The sequence below is a fragment of the Geotrypetes seraphini genome, chromosome 13, assembly GCF_902459505.1.
Source record: "Geotrypetes seraphini chromosome 13, aGeoSer1.1, whole genome shotgun sequence".
NCBI classification, from domain to species: Eukaryota; Metazoa; Chordata; class Amphibia; order Gymnophiona; family Dermophiidae; genus Geotrypetes; species Geotrypetes seraphini.
The window spans coordinates 46,383,565-46,402,388 of record NC_047096.1 but is presented as its reverse complement, the minus strand read 5'-3'; the positions used below and the strand labels follow the sequence as shown (position 1 = coordinate 46,402,388).

Genomic DNA, 18,824 nt, shown 5'->3' with positions numbered 1-18,824 from the left:
ATGGCGTCAAGACCAGGACCCGATCGATCGTCCCGTGACAGTGACTCCTTCCTTGCAACGATCGCTCCGCTGGTGGGCCGACTCTTCAAATCTTTCCAAAGGTTTGCTCTTCCTCGCCCCTCCTCACAGCAAGGTACTCACCACGGACTCGTCGGAGTACGCTTGGGGAGCCCACCTGGACGGCCTCCGCACTCAGGGGATGTGGTCAGCAGAAGACCGCTGCTGTCACATCAACGTGCTAGAACTCCGGGCCATCTATCTCGCAGCTGTAGCTTTTCAACATCTGCTTCACGACCGGGTGGTCCTCATCCGAACCGACAACCAGGTAGCAATGTACTACGTAAACAAACAAGGGGGGACAGGGTCTTGATCCCTCTGTCGGGAAGCCATGCGCCTCTGGAAATGGGCAATCTCCAACAACACCTTCCTTCGAGCGGTGTACATACAAGGAGAACAAAACTGTCTGGCGGACAGACTCAGCCGCCTCCTCCAGCCACACGAGTGGTCGCTGCACTCTCAGACCCTACGACAGGTGTTCGAAAAGTGGGGGACGCCTCAAATAGATCTGTTCGCATCCCCCCACAATCACAAACTGCCCCTCTTCTGCTCCCGGATACACTCCCCGGACCGACTCGAGGCCGACGCCTTCCTCCTCGACTGGGAGGTAAGGTTTCTGTACGCGTTTCCACCGTTTCCTCTGATCCTGCGGATGCTGGTCCACCTGAAAACGGTGAAAGCCACCCTGATCCTGATTGCCCCTCGCTGGCCACGCCAGCCTTGGTTTTCCCTTCTACTTCAACTCAGTGTCAGAGATCCACTGCCTCTGCCTCGGTTTCCCTCTCTACTATCACAGAGTCAGGGTTCGCTGTTACATCCCAATCTCAGCCTGGTGCTCCTCTCACAGCCAGGACCCGGTGTCGGTCCCCGTCCCTCTGGTCCTTGACTATTTACTTCAATTATCTCACTCCGGCCTAAAGACCAACTCCATTCGAGTACATCTCAGTGCGATTGCGGCCTTTCATCAGCCCCTGGAAGGAAAAGCCCTCTCGCTCCACCCCTTAGTCTCTTGCTTCATGAAGGGTCTTCTGAATGTCCACCCTCCTCTCAAACCCCCTCCGGAGGTTTGGGACCTTAACGTGGTTCTGGCTCAGCTAATGAAACCTCCATTTGAGCCCCTAGACAAATGCCATCCTAAATTCCTCACGTGGAAGGTGATTTTCCTGCTTGCACTCACTTCCCCCTGGCGAGTTAGTGAGCTACAGGCTCTGGTAGCGGACCCACCCTTCACTGTTTTCCACCATGACAAGGTGGTACTCCGCACACATCCAAAGTTCTTGCCTAAAGTAGTGTCTGATTTCCACCTCAATCAGTCCATCGTCTTGCCCGTGTTTTTTCCCAAGCCCCACTCTCACCCCGGAGAGGTGGCGCTTCACACTCTTGACTGCAAGAGAGCGTTGGCCTTTTACCTCCAACGCACTCAACCACACCGGAAAGTCCCACAATTGTTTTTGTCCTTCGACCCAAACCGGTTAGGCCACCCAGTTTCCAAGCGCACCTTGTCCAACTGGTTGGCCGATTGCATCACCTTTTGCTACGCTCAGGCTGGTCTCGCGCTGCATGGTCCAGTAAAGGGACACAAGGTCCAAGCGATGGCAACCTCCGTAGCGTTCCTCAGGTCCACACCTATTGAGGAAATCTGCAAGGCTGCCACGTGGTCTTCGGTTCATACTTTCACCTCCCACTACTGTCTGGACTCACTGTCCAGAAGCGATGGCCGGTTCGGCCAATCGGTATTGCGAAATCTATTTGCTTAAATTGCCAACTTCCCTCCATCCCTTTTCAGTTAGCTTGGAGGTCACCCACATGTGAGAATATCATGCCTGCTTGTCCTGGGATAAAGCACAGTTACTTACCGTAACAGGTGTTATCCAGGGACAGCAGGCATATATTCTCACAACCCGCCCACCTCCCCGAGGTTGGCTTCTTTGCTAGTTAAGTGAACTGGAGACCACGAGGGGATGCACCCCCTAGTGGAGCAGGAAGGCAAACATGCGTGGAGCAGCAGAGCAAACTTAAATCTTCAATCAAGTTTGCTTGAAAATGCTTCCGCATCGGGGCTCCGTAGATGACGTCACCCACATGTGAGAATATATGCCTGCTGTCCCTGGATAACACCTGTTACGGTAAGTAACTGTGCTTTTTGTGGGCATTAATTTAATTTCAATCCAGGATTTTATAGCCTGCTACTTTCAAATGAAGACCATTCAGAATGGTCCTTTTAAAACCATGCATAAACTTTTAATTCTTTATAAAATACAATACTTTAAATTAAAGCATTTGACATTGAATATTGAGAAAACAAAGTTGTTGAATAGGTTATTGGATTCATTTGCTTCATTCCCAGCTAAAGTAAAATTGTCACAGGGGACATTGATTGTATTGCCTTATACACAATATTTGGGAGTGACTCTGCAGTATCCTTTCAGAGACTGGTGAGTTCAGTTGTTAAGAACTTGTTTTTTGAGTAAACTGACGCTGATGCGTTCACAAGCTGATTTCTGAAGGGTTCTCTAGAGTCTGATTTTGAGTGGAATTGATTATTGTAGTATCATGTATGTGGGACTGCCTCTTTCTATGATACGATCTTTACAGGTAATAAAGTGCTGTGCGAACATATTCTTCTTTTTTTATAGGATGTTGCAATTTTTTCTTTTGTTCTTCATGTGCAACATGTCTCCCTTTTTTTTTTTTGTTTAGCTTAGGACCATGTATTTGGGCAACTCAGATCTTGGACCTTACTTCAAGGACTGTGAGATTACTGCCTTCAGGTAACTAGAACATTGCTTATTTTAAATACAGATCATCCTCACTTAATGACCTACCCGTATAATGACTGCACGGACTTATGACCAGCTCTCCTACCAGGGGATGGAATTAATTTTTCTTGGTCTCCTGTTGGAGTGTACTATTTTTTTCTCTGTTCAGCTGCACTGCTCTCTGTCTCTTCAAAGGCTGCCAGCAGCATGTAGGGAAGCTTCTGATGCATTTTACATCAGAGGGAAGGCTTCCGAGTCAGCCGCCAGCAGCATGTAAGGAAAGCTGCCAGTGGCCTTTGAAGAGACAGAGAATAGTGCAGCTGAATGGAGAAAACAAGGTACACTCCTGTGGGAGCCCTGGAAATGGAGGGGAAGAAATGCTGCACAGGCTGGGAAGGGAGGGAAAGAGATGCTGTATGTGCAGGGGGGATATGAGTATCGGTAAGTGGCGGTTCCTCACTTATCGACCAAGTTGCATAATGACCTAGTTGGAGGAATGGAACTTAGTCGTTAAGTGCGGAGTGTCTTTACTGAAATCTCCAGTTTGAAAATAATGGGCTGATAGTTTATATATATGTTGTGAGGTTTTTTTTTTTTTTACAGCTAACAAAGATCCTTAACCACTGCATAAACATTTAACTACACCACATAAAGGGAACTTACTTAGGCATTAGAAGAAGGATAACACATCAATCTATGTACTTGTAATTTATAATAATAATAAAAACAACTTCTTGAATAATAATCTTTGGAAGATATCATTTATGTAGATTTGGTTCTCACTTTTTCAATGGTAGCTCAAAGCAAGTCATATTCAAATACAGTAGATATTTCCTGTCCCCAGAAGGCTCACGATATAAGTTTATACCTGGGGCATTTGAGGGTCAATTGACTTACCTAAGAACACAAGGAGGTACAGTGGGATTTGACCCAGGCTTCCCTAGTTTTCAGCCTGCTAATCTAATCATTAGGCTGCTCCTTCACTCCATATAATGCTGCCTGTAGTCTGGAACAAGACTAAAACTTTGCAGTTTAAGATAATATAATCTTTATTATAAGGCAAAATCCATACTATTGATATGCTATCCTCTTTCTAATGCCCAAGAAAAATTCTTTATGTGGTACAATTTGGTTGTTTGGAACTTTTTTTTATTTTCATGTAAGAAATTAAGTTATGTCACTGCAAATTGTATATGACCATTTAGTCAAAATAATGTAGTTATTTATATTCTCATATGTTGATGATGAGTGTATCATAAAAATAAGCAGAGTTTGGGAGAAATAAGACAAAAGGGAAGACTAGACTTCCTAGTCTTGCCTGAGCATACACCTTCTTCCTATTTCCATCTTTTCTGTTTCTCTTGCTTCTTGTCTCCCCTTTAGAAGTAATCCCACCATCCCATGTGCTTCTGTAGGGTATAAAGCCATCCAACATAACATTGCCCATTTCATTAGCAGATTCCCTTCCAGATTTTTATGTGAAGTTGCATCTAACTTGAAGTTGTGAAGATATTGACTGGCTTCAGCCTGCCTGTCTCTTTCTTCTGACCTTCTTTTGGTGCTCAGGCTTACTCACAGTCCTCAAAAGAAACAGGCAACCAAAACCCCACGAAAAACCACCACAGTCCCAAAAGTGGGGATGGAATAGCATGCACCAACCGGGGAAATATCCACAGAATCAAGTCTCAGTCCCCCAGGTGAAAGTCATTGCTACATATAGAAACATGATGGCAGATAAAGGCCAAATGGCCCATCTAGTCTACCCATCCGCAGTAACCATTATCTCTTTCTCTCTCTGAGAGATCCCACATGCCTATTCCAGGCCCTCTTGAATTCAGACACAGTCTCTGTTTCCACCACCTCTTCCGGGTGACTGTTCCGCGCATCTACCACCCTTTCCGTAAAAAAGTATATCTGAAGGATTTCCACAAGACTTGTTTATATCTGTAGTCTACTCCTGGACTCTGGTGCCAGAATAGAACCTTGTTAAAATAAATAAATAGCTAGCTAGCAGAAGTGTGTTAGATTTCTTTCTTTGATCTCCTCTGCGATAGAATTAAGAACTGAGGTGCATGTATATTTTTATTTTTTTATTTATTCAATTTTCTATACTGTTCTCCCAGGAGAGCTCAGGACAGTTTACATGAGTTTATTCAGGTACTCGAGCATTTTTCCCTGTCTGTCCCAGCAGGCTCAAAATCTATCTAATGTACCTGGGGCAATTGGGGGGGGGGGGATTAAGTGACTTGCCTAGGGTCACAAGGAGCAGCGTGGGTTTGAACCCACAACTCCAGGGTGCTGAGGCTGTTGCATTAACCACTGTGCCACACTCTCTCCCTATAGCATGTCCATATAGTTAGTTTGACCAAACAGTGTGGTGGCTTTCTTTTTTTTTTTTTATGTTTGCACTAATTAAAGTACACTGATTTTGATTTAGAAAATGCAGGCTATGTATGTCTCTTTTTTTTGACCAGAGGATACAATGAAAATACTGTCTTGGGGAACAATGCATATACTTTTACTCTTGGCCACAGTGAGTTTTGAGATGTCTGATTTACATAGATAAAACATGTTCTCATCAGAGTCCAGGCCTCTTGCGATGCCATGCAGAGCTTCCCCTCCCCCCCCCATCAAATCACTGATCTCTGCATGGGAGACGGAGGGGTAGGTCCAGATGAATTCTGTCTTGAAGGACTATCTACAGTGGTGCACTCTTGTTCCCATCCAACTCACCAATTACAGTGAGAGGGATGACGACTACTTATTTCTTGAGCGCTACCAGATGTACACAGCACTGTACAGAGTCACGAATGAGACAGTCCCTGCTTGAATGAGCTACAATCTAATCCATCAAGATGGGCAAAGGACAAAGGCTTCTTCAGCTACCCCAAACCTCTTACATAGTTAATTTAAGGTACAGTGCTGTGTGCATCTGGCAGCACTATAGAAATAAGTAGTAGTAGTATTAAGCCTAACTACTGATTTGAACCATCAGGGTCATTGTATAGCTATGCAGTTGAGACCAGAGCACCAGAGAAGAAAGAGCCTGCAGTGCAATGTTAACTACTCTCTTCATCTAACTTCACAATTAGAAGTAGCGGACAGATTAAACATGTTCTTCTCGTTGGTCTTCACAAAGGAGGACACATTCAATGTACCAGAACCGGAAAAATTCTTTAAGGGGGACCAAGAGGATAAACTATCGTGCATGGAGGTAAGCCTCGAAGACGTACTCAAACAGATAGACAAGCTAAAAACTGACAAATCTCCGGGCCCGGACGGAATCCACCCAAGAATACTAAAAGAACTTAGAGACGAAATAGCGGAGTTACTGCAGCAGATTTGCAACCTATCCTTAAAAACGGGGGTAATACCAGAGGACTGGAGGATAGCAAATGTTACACCTATCTTCAAGAAGGGATCCAGAGGCGACCCGGGGAATTACAGACCGGTCAGCTTAACCTCAGTTCCGGGGAAGATGGCTGAAGCGATAATCAAGGACAGTATCAATGAGCATATAGAAAGAAATAAGCTGATGAGAACAAGCCAGCATGGTTTCTGTACTGGAAGATCTTGCCAAACGAACCTGCTGCACTTCTTCGAAGGGATAAGCGGACATTTGGACAAAGGCGACCCCATAGACATAGTTTACCTGGACTTCCAGAAAACCTTTGACAAAGTACCTCACAAGCGCCTACTAAGGAAACTGTGGAACCACGGGGTGGAAGGAGACATACACAGATGGATCGGAAACTGGCTGGCGAACAGGAAGCAGAGGGTAGGAGTAAAGGGACACTATTCTGACTGGAAAGGGGTCACGAGTGGGGTCCCACAGGGGTCGGTGCTGGGACTACTGCTATTCAATATATTTATTAATGACCTGGAAACAGGGACAAAGTGCGAAGTTGTTAAATTTGCAGATGACACGAAACTCTCCAGTAAGGTTAGATCTGTAGAGGAATGTAAAGAACTTCAAATGGACCTAAACAGACTGAGTGAGTGGACAAATAAATGGCAGATGAGCTTCAATGTAGAAAAATGTAAAGTTATGCACATAGGGAAAGGGAACCCGATGTACAACTACACAATGGGGGGGATGGTACTGGGGGAAGGCAACCTAGAAAAGGACTTGGGGGTTTTGGTAGATAGAACAATGAAGCCAGCGGCACAGTGCGCTGTGGCCTCAAAAAAGGCAAACAGAATGTTGGGCATTATCAAAAAAGGTATCACTACCAGAACCAAGGAAGTTATCCTCCCGCTGTATAGGGCGATGGTGCGACCGCATCTGGAGTACTGCGTTCAGTACTGGTCACCGTACCTTAAGAAGGATATGGCGATTCTCGAGAGGGTCCAGAGGAGAACGACAAAAATGATAAAGGGCATGGAAAATCTCTCGTATGCTGAGAGGCTGGAGAAGCTGGGGCTCTTCTCCCTGGAAAAGCGGAGACTTAGAGGGGATATGATAGAAACTCATAAGATCATGAAGGGTATAGTGAAGGTAGAGAGGGACAGATTCTTCAGACTAGCAGGGGCAGCAAAAACTAGAGGGCACTCAAAAAAATTGAAGGGAGATAGGTTCAGAACAAATGCTAGGAAGTTCTTCACGCAGAGGGTGGTGAACGCCTGGAAAACACTTCCAGAGGAGGTGGTAGAGCAGAGTATGACTTTGGGGTTCAAAAGGGGATTGGACGAGTTCATGAAGGAAAAGGGGATCTATGGGTACAATTAGAGGGTTACTATACAGTACAGAAGGCTGTAAATTAATAGAGTAGTAGAGAAATAGCTCACTACAGGTTATTGACCTGGGGGGCCACCGCGGGAGCGGACTGCTGGGCGTGATGGACCTATGGTCTGACTCAGCAGAGGCAGTGCTTATGTGCTTATATGCTTATAGTGAGGTGAGACCAGGAAGAGGATTACATAAGAACAGAAGATTTGCCATACTAGGTCAGATCAAAGGCCCATCTAGCCCATTACCCTGTATTCTAAGAGTGGCCAAGCCAGATCACAAGTATCTAGCAGAATCCCACAAAAAGAGCAAGATTCAATGCTATTGAATCTTGGGGACTTTGTCTAGGAATTTGACCAACTCCTTTTTTTTTTTTAACTCGGCTACATTAACTGCTTTTACCTCATCCTCGGGCAACAAGTTCCAGAGCTTAATTGTGTGTTGAGTGAAAAAAAAAAATGTTCTGCTATTTAAAAGGAGGGATTTGAGATGGAAATTGAGTGGCTAGGGGGAACAGAAAGAGGATGTTGGGGAAGGCAATTGGGATAGGTGGGTTTATGTGAAAGAGGGGCTGGGAGATGGGGAATGTGGTGGGGTGAGATGTGATGGAGTTGAGAGGATGGGATTTACATGGCGGTGTATGAAATAGGGAGGGGGATATGTGTGGTCACAGAAAAATGAGAGAAGAGAGAAAAAGGATCAGGATGGAAAGAGGGAAAAATAAGTTGGGGACTGAGAGTGGCCGGATCTCTCCCCCTTTGCATCCCTCAAAATCCTCAAATCTCCCTTCTTTTCCCATTCTGATATTTCCTCCTCTTGCCCAAACCACATTCTTCCCTTCTCGATCTCTAAATTTCTAAGCTGCATCCTTTTTTCATCCTCTACCTCTCTTTCATGTGACTATCTGAAATTTCCTATCCTCTAAACTTCTGTTTATCTACAAAGGCTGCAAGAAAACACAGCAAGTAATTTCCAGGGTCTTCATGCAATTGACTTGTTTTTTTTTCTTATCGCACTGCTGTTCTTTGATGCTAACACTCCTCTCTTCTTCCTGCAGTGAGGGTAGTGTCCTTGCCTTTTACTGGGCAGAGTTCAGTGTTCCCAAATATAAGGAAGAAGCTATGGAAAAAGCTATGAACCAACCAATGCCCATTGTGAACCTGCTAGGGAGAGGGACTCATCTTCTGCAAATTGATTCATATGTAGCATACCGTAAGTTGTCATCTGATCCACAATCTTTTGTTCTCTCATTTGCTAAATTGTTGAGGTTCTGAGGTGGGATGAAACTAATGTTGAATTTGGTTATCATTGTGGATCCCCCCATTAGGCTGCTTTTCAATTAAAATGTTAATTGCATGATTAAAGGTAGGTTCCACCACCACCACTGCAGCTCCTTGTAACAAAAAAAAATATATCTTTAATTGCGATTATGAATTTTAATCAAAACGCAAGCCTAAAAAAATTTAAAGAATAAAAAGTCATGAAATTTATAATAAATACGAATACAATTTGAAAAATTACAGATTAAAGACCCTAAAACAGCACACAGCCTTAAACTTATCACAGCATACTTCTGAACCGCACGCCTACCCGTTATAAATGCTCTCCCTTGGATGGCTTTTCTGGATCCAAAGACACCAAAGGCTGTGCAGAAATAATACAGGACAAGAAATGGAGGAAAAGCCTCAGAACCTCGTCAGGGAGGAAACCCTCTCTAACTAGAGAGGGCCAAGTAACTTCATAGGCATAAAAACCTCCGTGACAATTTAAATAACAGCTTTCTTAAGATTTCTTTCCTTTAACGATTTATCTTATGGTGTGTGGTGAGCAAACGCTCAGCCCAGGCCAATGATGGCCAGTGTTTTGCCTCGCGGCTGCGTCAGGACACCAAAGGGACTTGAGCCTGAGTGGAGTTTTTATAGCTTACGCATACATGGTGGAGGCTTATGCTGGAGAGCAGGGTAAGGCTGGGCTTCTCTTGGCTTTTCTGGATCCTATTCTAAGCTTGTGTTGAAAATAATTTGGGCAAGAAATGCCAAAAATTTAAACAAATTGCAGGTTGCTGCATCCAAATTCTGGTCAAGAAAAATACCGAGAGCCATAAACATTACTTTAAAATATGTTGCTATTCTCATTTAAATGCTTTCCTGGCTCATTCCAGTATTGACTAAGAACCAGCTTTCAGTGGAATTCAAAATGTTGCCCAAATTGCAGAATGGTTAGAAAATCTTGCCAGTTTCAGCCATATGAAACTAGATATTGAAAGATAAACTTAGCTAACCCAATGTAAATAAGAAACATGTTTCAACAAAAATGCTTTGAGCTAGTTGAAAAAGAAAAGAAGGTGCCAAGCCTCGAGGCAAAACAGAGCAAACAAAAAGATGTCAGAACCAACCTGCAGTCACAAATACTTTATTGATGGTTTGTACCAAAGTACAATGATGAATCCTTAAAATGCTAAATACATATAGTCCCATCTTTAAAATACTAAACATTTTAAGGATTCATCATTGTACAGTACTCCCACGAAATTTGCGGGAGTTCCGTTCCAGGAACCCCCGCAAATTTTGAAAAACCGCAAATACAGTTTTTAGGCAGGGGAGACATGAAAGGGCAGATGAAGAGGCAGGAGAGGGCAGCCAGAGCGCCGGCGAGTGAAGGAAATCACTCGCTGTATGCTCCAACCGCCTCTTCCTGTACTAAAGTCAGGCCTTACCAATCAGGAGTTGTATGCTCCAACCGCCTCTTCCTGTACTAAAGTCAGGCCTTACCAATCAGGAGCTGCATGTCAAACTATCAATAAAGTATTTGTGACTGCAGGTTGGTTCTGACATCTCCGGTGCCTCTTTTTTAAATTTGATCTTATAACCTAGTTGACCCTAAAAGGGTCCTTCGAAAGAGCATATCCATTTTGTGCCCGTGATGATTTAAAGGTCTCTCCTGCACACCACCATTTGTGGAGAATGCAATGGTGTAAAAGGGGGGGGGGGAGGGACAGACAGCAGCGGTGTCAGCACCTCTCCTCCTCTCCACCTCCCACCCTTGCATACCTCTTCAAATGTTCACTGGTGCCACCAGATCTTCCACCTCCTTGTGGCAGTCTCGGCTCCCTTCTGACATCACTTCCTGGTCACGGGACCAGGACATGACGTCAGAAGGGAGCCGAGGCTGGCACGAGGAGGTGGAAGATGCTGCTTGTACCAGCAAGCATTTCAAGAGGTATGTGGAGGGTGGGGTGGGGGGGGGGCTTGAGTGGGAGGGCACATGACCCGGTGATCCCGGGCGCCTCCCTCCCTTGCTATGCCACTTGGAGAAGGCTGCTTGAAAGCACTGCTGTATTGCTATTAACAAAATATGGTTGTTGTCGGAAGTAAGCAATCTTCAAGCATGAGGCCTGTCACCTGTGATTTTCAGGTGATAAAAGTTGCTCATATAAACTATATCCTCTCAATGCTCCCATCTTTATGTAAGAAAACATTTTTTCAGTGGCTGGATAAAAAAATTTCTGAATTTGTTTGGAATAAGAAAAAGCCTCGAATTGCTCTTACCAAATTGAAAGCCTCCAAAGTTCATGGCGGTTTAAATTTACCAGATTTCTACTTTTACTATATTACATCATTGGCCAAATATGGAGCTTATTGGATCACGGACCCCTGTTCCCAGGACCCTCCAGCTTGGTTCGAGATGGAACGATTTATATGTACACCACTACATGTCTCTTGTATGGCAACAATTCCAATCCCTAGACATTTGAGAAGATACTCTCTGTTGAGTGCGACGCAGCATGCCCTTCATCTATTAGATGCGATAGCAGAAATTTCAATCAAAGATAGCCCATTTGTGTCTATTTGGAACAACCCCAAACTCCAACACAACGGAAAGTCACTTTCATGGAAAAGATGGCAGCAGGCTGGGCTATGGTTTCCTCATCAAATAACTACTCAGACCTCTATTGTGCCTTTCAACACACTCTGCTCTACATACTCATTACCTCCTTCCACATTTTCTCAATGGCTTTCCCTCACTGAAGCAATATCCTCTCAGTCCCTACGATTTGACTTTGAGTTATCCATTCACACTATACGCCATTGGTCTTTACTGGCTATATCGAAGGGCAAAGCAATCTCTTTATTTTACAGCATACTAAGGGACAACTCCTTTATCTTTTCTCCTCATTCCATGAAACACTGGGAATCCATACTAACAACCCCTCTTACTGATGTTGACTGGGATCTTTTTTGGTCCTCGACAAATCGTCCTCTCTTATCTTCCAGAGTTTCACAGTCAATGTTCTTCGTCATGTGGAATGCGGTATGGACTCCTTTTCGAATGTGGAAAGCCAACCTTAAACAAAACTCTATATGCTGGAATTGTATGAAGGAGGCCGGAACCCTTGATCATATGCTCTTCCACTGCACTCCAGTTCGCTCCTTCTGGTCTCGCATTTGGGACACTATAAAGCATGTTACTAACTGTTCGGATGAACTTTCTTTGGATATTATAATTCTCAGATCTCGGCACCCCTGCTTTATTCTTTCAAATTGTCCTCCTAAACTTATTGACACTATGTTTGTGACTGCCCTTATGCATATATTGAAGAATTGGAAATCCTCTTCATCATTGGATTATACTTTTTGGTGGAAATCTTTGTGCATGTATCATAAATTTGAATCATATGCTTATGAGAAGAAAAATATTGCTCGACTATCCATGAACAAGACACTATGCAACTCACCTTGGAAATTCTTAGACTCCTATGTTAGATCTGTTTCATAGACACTCCTGTCCTTCTCTCTTTCTCTTTCTCTCCTTCTCTTTCTTTTATCTTTTCTCTCCTTCTTTCTTTCTTTCTGCTTTCTTATAAACAGTCCAAGTACTTTGGATCTCTTAGAAGGTTTCAAACCCAATTACAATTGATTGTAGTTACTGCTGTGTTACACTAAGTGTTATTAGTTTCGAGATCCCGGTGTCGTACATGTATCTGAATGCATTTTTGGACTGTATCTTTTCATAAAGCTTAATAAAAATATTGAACAAAAAAAAAAAAAAAAGTTGCTCATTCATGAGGGGATAGGAATGGTTACTGTAAGCTGAGTGACCAGTGGTCTGAGGCTCTTTCTTTCTCCCCTCACTGCTCAGTACCATTCCTTTCACTCTTGAGGCACACTCCATCTGACTGTTTGCCCCACTACTTCTTCAGGTAGATGTTTATCTATAGACCTGATAAGTCACTTTCTCCTTCCTTACTGTCTTTGATTCCTGGGAGTTTTTTTTCCCTTTCCCTAACCGTAGGGAACTCTGTGTGTTGATGACCTATCTAATCCTTATGTCTCTCTAGGCTTTTGCCACTTAGTTCTGAAATGAGCCCTAGTGCATTACACCTAGCCAATGGCTTCTGTTAAGATTAAATTAAGTCTGATTTCTGGGTAGGCTCTGTTGTCTCACCCTCAGAATTATTCACCACTTCCCATTCCCTCTGTAACCACCACCTGGTATCTTTCACACTTTACCATCCTCCTCCCCATCATCAACCCCTTTAGAAACATCCAAGAAATGGACCCCGCTACCTCTGTACTACTCTCCTGCTCTCCCTTCCTCATCTTATCAACATCTGTAAGTGAAGTAGTCTCTTCTTACAACGTTCTACTTCTGCTGTGGATTCTTTCATGCACCTCTCTCCAATGCAGTCTGTTCAAAACTCAGCTACATTATTAATCTTCCTATAATGCTTTTGTGATCATGTAAACCTGCCTGTTATCCCAGGACAAGCAGGCAGGTATTCTCACTAGTGGGTGATGTCATCAGACAGAGCCCGGTACGGACGTCTCACAAGCACGTGTTGCTTGTAGAAACTTAAAGTTTCCAGATGCCCGCACCGCGCATGCGCCGGTGCCTTCCCGCCCGGAGAGCCGGGCGTGTCTCCTCAGTTCTTTTCTTTCCGCGGAGCTGAGAAGTTCAACTTCATCATGCGCTAGCTGAATTCAGTTAAATTTGCCTTCCTTGTCCGCGTTTTTCGCTTTCTTTTGATTACAATTAACAGTACATTTCTTTTTCAGTTTAAAAAAAAAAAAAAGATTATTTCCTCCGGCGGGTCGAACGGGCCGGCCACGTGGCTCAGGCCTACTGGCTTCGACCTCGCGGCGGAGATTTTCCGGCCTATGTCCCGGCCAATCACCGGGTTTAAAAAGTGCAGCAAGTGCCAACGCGCGATTTCACTCACGGACCCGCACCGACGCTGTTTGCAGTGTCTTGGTCCTGACCACATCCCGAAATCGTGCAGGCCTTGCTCTACCCTTACGGCACGCTCATTCAAACGGCGTTGCCTATTGTGGGAGTCGATGTTCAAGATGGACGCAGCTAAGGATCCTTCGGCTTCCACTTCATCTGATACCTCCCCGGTTCGTGCGAAACCGGCATCGACCCCTCCTGCATCGAGTGTGGTGAAACCGGCATCGTTCACCCCGACACCATCCACGAGCTCGACGTCGGTGCCTGCCCCGGTCTCCTCGGTTCAGGTACCTCTTCCTTCCACAGTACCACCAGTGGTCATCAAAGTGCCTAAAGCTACCAAGCATAAGCACTTGACCTCGAAGGAACGCGATGACCGTGCAGGAGGACCCCCTTTCGGTGCGGATCCCTCCTTATCGGCTTCGCTGCGGTCCATGCTGGAAGCTCAATTCGTTGAGCTCATGCAGACCATCGGACCCGGGCTCATCGCTGCCATACAGGGTGACCTCCCGGTACCGGTCCAAAGGGGCGGTCCGCCCCCTCCCCCTCCCCCACGCCGTTCGACCTCGAAAACCGACGAGGACGAACGGGGGAGGGCGGCGATGCCCATGCGGCAAGCCTCGCCTAGCGATATGCCGCCATTAGAGCCCATTACGCCTCCGCGCCAACATGGGACCAGACCTTCGATCGATAATCAAAGCCCTGGGCATAGTCAGGAAGAGTTCTTCCGCACTCCTTACCAGACTTGGGTAGCATCGCAAGAATCCGCATCGCAACCCCAGTTGCGATCCACCGCCTCCAGCCCTATCCATCACTTGGGGGCCTCGGGAGACCATGCGATGCACAGACGATCCCGATCCCCGTCCCGCTACCGAGACGGACATCGATCCAGACACTCATCGTGGCACTCCGCACGCCACTCGGAGGTGTCACCGCAGAAAAAACTGCAACGTATGGGATACTCCTCATCAGAGGTATCCCCTCCGGAGGGAACGGAGTACGAGGAAACACCCGTACCCGATTCTCCTTGCCATTCCCCGATGTCCATGGACCCGGAGGCCTCTTCCTCCTCCAGCCCGTCTCACAAACCGACGCTGGCGGATCAATTATCTTTCTCATCATTCCTCCGACAAATGGCGGATGATCTGGATGTGACTCTTGACACGGGCTCCCGATACTCCAAAGAGTATCTGGACACCATGCATTTACCTAACCCTCCAACGGAGTCGCTTCGGCTCCCTCTGCATAAATTGCTGGATCAGACCTTCATGCAGTGTTTCGAAACACCGTACTCCATACCGGCAATTCCCAGCAAACTCGATGCTCGATACCGCATCGTGCACCATAAAGGGTTCGAGGGCCCTCAACTCTCTCACCAATCCCTACTGGTCGAGTCCTCTCTTAAACGCTCTCATCCCTCTCAGGTCTACGCCTCTGTACCGCCGGGCCGAGAGGGGAGAACGATGGACAAATTTGGTAGAAAATTCTATCAAAACTCCATGATGGCGTCACGGGTGCTGAACTACAATTTCTTTTTCTCTTCCTATCTGGAGTTCTTCTTGCCGGTGCTCCGCAAGTTTACTCCTTTCATAGACACCCAAGCTCGATTCGAGTTCGAGGAAGTGGTAGCCTCCCTCTCCCAACTACGCCTCCAGCTGATGCAATCCTCCTTCGATGCATTCGAACTCTCGGCACGTGCTGCCGCAAGCGCGGTAGCCATGCGCCGCCTGGCATGGCTCCGTACAATTGATATGGACCCCAACCTCCAGGATAGACTCGCCAACGTACCATGTGCGGGAGCTGATCTGTTCGATGAGTCTATCGAAACTGTTACCAAGAAGCTGTCGGATCACGAAAAATCTTTTCAATCCATCCTGCGGCCCAAACCCAAACCTCAACAGTCTCGACCTTCCAGGCCACCCCTGATTTACCAGCGGCGTTACATGCCTAGACAAACGCCCGCTGCGAGGCAACCTGCGAAGAGACAACCTCCCCAGAAGTCTCAGCAAAAATCCCAGCCACCGGCTGCACCTAAGGCTACCCAGCCCTTTTGACTCCCTTCCTGGGAACATAACCGACACCGTTCTGCACCCCTCTGCCTCTCCCATAGGGGGCCGCCTCCATCTTTTTTACCACCGATGGGAGGCCATAACCACGGACCTATGGGTCCTCACCATCATAAGAGACGGATACTCTCTCCAGTTCCATCGGGCCCCCCCGGACCATCCTCCAAGAGAGTATCCTTCAAGCTCGACACAGACCGCCCTTCTTCTTCAGGAAGTCCAAACCTTGCTTCAGCTTCGGGCCGTCGAGCTGGTCCCGTCAGACCAATTGAACCGAGGATTTTACTCCCGGTACTTCCTCGTCCCGAAGAAAATGCGACCCATTTTAGACCTTCGGGCCCTCAACAAATTTCTGGTCAAAGAGAAGTTCCGTATGCTGACTCTGGCTTCTCTCTACCCCCTCCTCGAGCAGAACGACTGGTTATGCTCCCTGGATCTCAAGGAGGCCTACACTCACATCCCCATTCACCCGGCCTCCCGAAAGTTCCTCAGATTTCGGGTGGGAAATCTGCATCTACAGTACCGAGTGCTACCATTCGGCCTCTCTTCGTCCCCCAGAGTCTTCACAAAGTGCCTGGTGGTAGTGGCCGCAGCACTCCGGGACAGGGGTCTACAGGTGTTCCCATACCTCGACGACTGGCTCATCAAGGCCCCGTCAGCCCCAGAGGTCACTTCGGCGGCCTTGACCACAATCTACTTCCTCCAGAATTTGGGCTTCGAGATCAACTTTTCCAAGTCTCATCTACAACCCACCCAGTCCCTCCCCTTCATCGGGGCAGTCCTGGACACCATTCAACTCCGAGCATTCCTGCCTCTTCAACGCATGGAGGCGCTTCTTCATCTCTGCCAGGCGGTGTCTACTCGCCAAACCCTAACGGCGAGACAACTGATGGTGCTCCTGGGCCACATGGCCTCCACAGTACATGTGACACCCTTTGCCAGGCTCCATCTCAGAATCCCCCAGTGGACCCTGGCATCACAGTGGAATCAGACGTCCGATCCACTAACCGAACGCATCATAGTCACACCTGCTCTTCGGCAGTCTCTACTTTGGTGGATGACCTCTTCGAATCTATCCAGAGGTTTGCTGTTGCACTCTCCCCCCCATCAGAAAGTTCTCACAACAGATTCGTCGAACTATGCATGGGGGGCCCACCTGGATGGTCTCCGCACCCAAGGATTCTGGACCAGTGCGGACAGACTACATCAAATCAATCTACTGGAGCTCAGAGCCATCTTCAATGCTCTCAAAGCTTTCCAACACCTACTTCACGACATGGTGATCCTCATTCGCACAGACAATCAGGCCGCCATGTATTACATCAACAAGCAAGGAGGCACGGGCTCGGCCCTCCTTTGCCAGGAAGCTCTACGAGTCTGGGACTGGGCGGTGCACCACAACGCCCTCCTCAGAGCTGTCTACATTCAGGGGAAGAACAACGTCTTAGCAGACAACCTAAGTCGTCTTCTACAACCTCACGAATGGACTCTCCATTCCAGCCCCCTTCACCAAATCTTCACACAATGGGGGACGCCTCAGATAGACCTCTTTGCGGCTCCCCACAACTCGAAACTGCCTCAGTTTTGCTCCAGGATCTACACTCCTCACCGCCTCGAGGCAGATGCTTTTCTACTGGACTGGGGGAAACGATTTCTATATGCGTTCCCACCATTCCCGCTGATCCAGAAGACTCTGGTCAAGCTGAAACTCGAACAGGCCACCATGATTCTAATAGCTCCTCGGTGGCCCAGACAACCTTGGTTCTCCCTTCTGCTTCAACTCAGCAGCAGGGAACCAGTACCACTTCCAGTGTTTCCTTCACTACTTACTCAACATCAAGGATCACTACTTCATCCCAACCTGCAGTCTCTCCACCTGACAGCTTGGTTCCTCTCAACGTAACCCCTCACCAATTCTCACAAGGAGTGAGGGAGGTCTTGGAGGCTTCCAGGAAGCCCGCTACTCGACAATGCTACTCCCAGAAATGGACTAGATTCTCCTCATGGTGTGTTGCTAAATCAAAGGAACCTCAGCGAGCTTCCTTATCCTCCGTGCTGGACTACCTCCTACACCTATCTCAATCTGGGCTCAAGTCTACATCCATACGAGTCCACCTGAGCGCTATTGCGGCTTTCCACCAGCCTCTACAAGGGAAACCCCTCTCGACCCACCCGGTGGTCGCCAGATTTATGAAAGGACTCTTTCATGTTAACCCTCCTCTCAAACCACCACCGGTAGTTTGGGATCTCAATGTAGTCCTTTCCCATCTCATGAAGCCCCCGTTTGAACCACTCAACAGGGCCCCTCTTAAGTACCTCACCTGGAAAGTGCTTTTTCTTGTAGCCCTTACGTCTGCTCGCAGGGTCAGCGAACTCCAGGCATTGATGGCGGATCCACCATTCACAGTATTCCATCACGACAAGGTGGTCCTCCGCACTCACCCGAAATTCCTGCCTAAAGTGGTCTCCGAATTTCATCTCAACCAATCCATTGTACTTCCAGTATTCTTCCCGAAGCCCCATTCTCACCATGGAGAATCGGCCCTTCACACTCTAGACTGTAAACGTGCTTTGGCTTTCTACCTGGATCGTACCAAGCCACACAGAACCACCCCCCAACTTTTTGTCTCCTTCGATCCTAATAAGTTGGGAAGACCCGTATCAAAGCGCACCATCTCTAATTGGATGGCGGCTTGTATCTCTTTCTGCTATGCCCAGGCTGGATTATCACTTCCTTGTAAGGTCACAGCCCATAAGGTCAGAGCAATGGCAGCCTCAGTAGCATTCCTCAGATCAACACCAATCGAGGAGATTTGTAAGGCTGCCACCTGGTCCTCGGTTCACACTTTCACCTCACATTATTGTCTGGATACTTTCTCCAGACGGGATGGACAGTTTGGCCAAACAGTGTTGAAAAATTTATTCTCTTAAGTCGCCAACTCCCCCTCCATCCCACTGAGGTTAGCTTGGAGGTCACCCACTAGTGAG

At 46.9% G+C, this 18,824-nt stretch overlaps 1 protein-coding gene across 2 annotated transcripts in view; it reads left to right on the top strand.

The window, feature by feature from the left end:
• ST14 (suppression of tumorigenicity 14) overlaps nt 1–18,824 on the top strand; it is a 176,011-nt gene that overhangs the window by 58,254 nt on the left and 98,933 nt on the right. For both annotated transcript variants that reach the window (XM_033919388.1, XM_033919387.1), the window contains exons 4-5: nt 2,758–2,828; nt 8,603–8,757. In XM_033919388.1, coding sequence (XP_033775279.1) covers nt 2,758–2,828; nt 8,603–8,757 — 226 coding nt within the window. The remainder of the gene's footprint in view (nt 1–2,757; nt 2,829–8,602; nt 8,758–18,824) is intronic.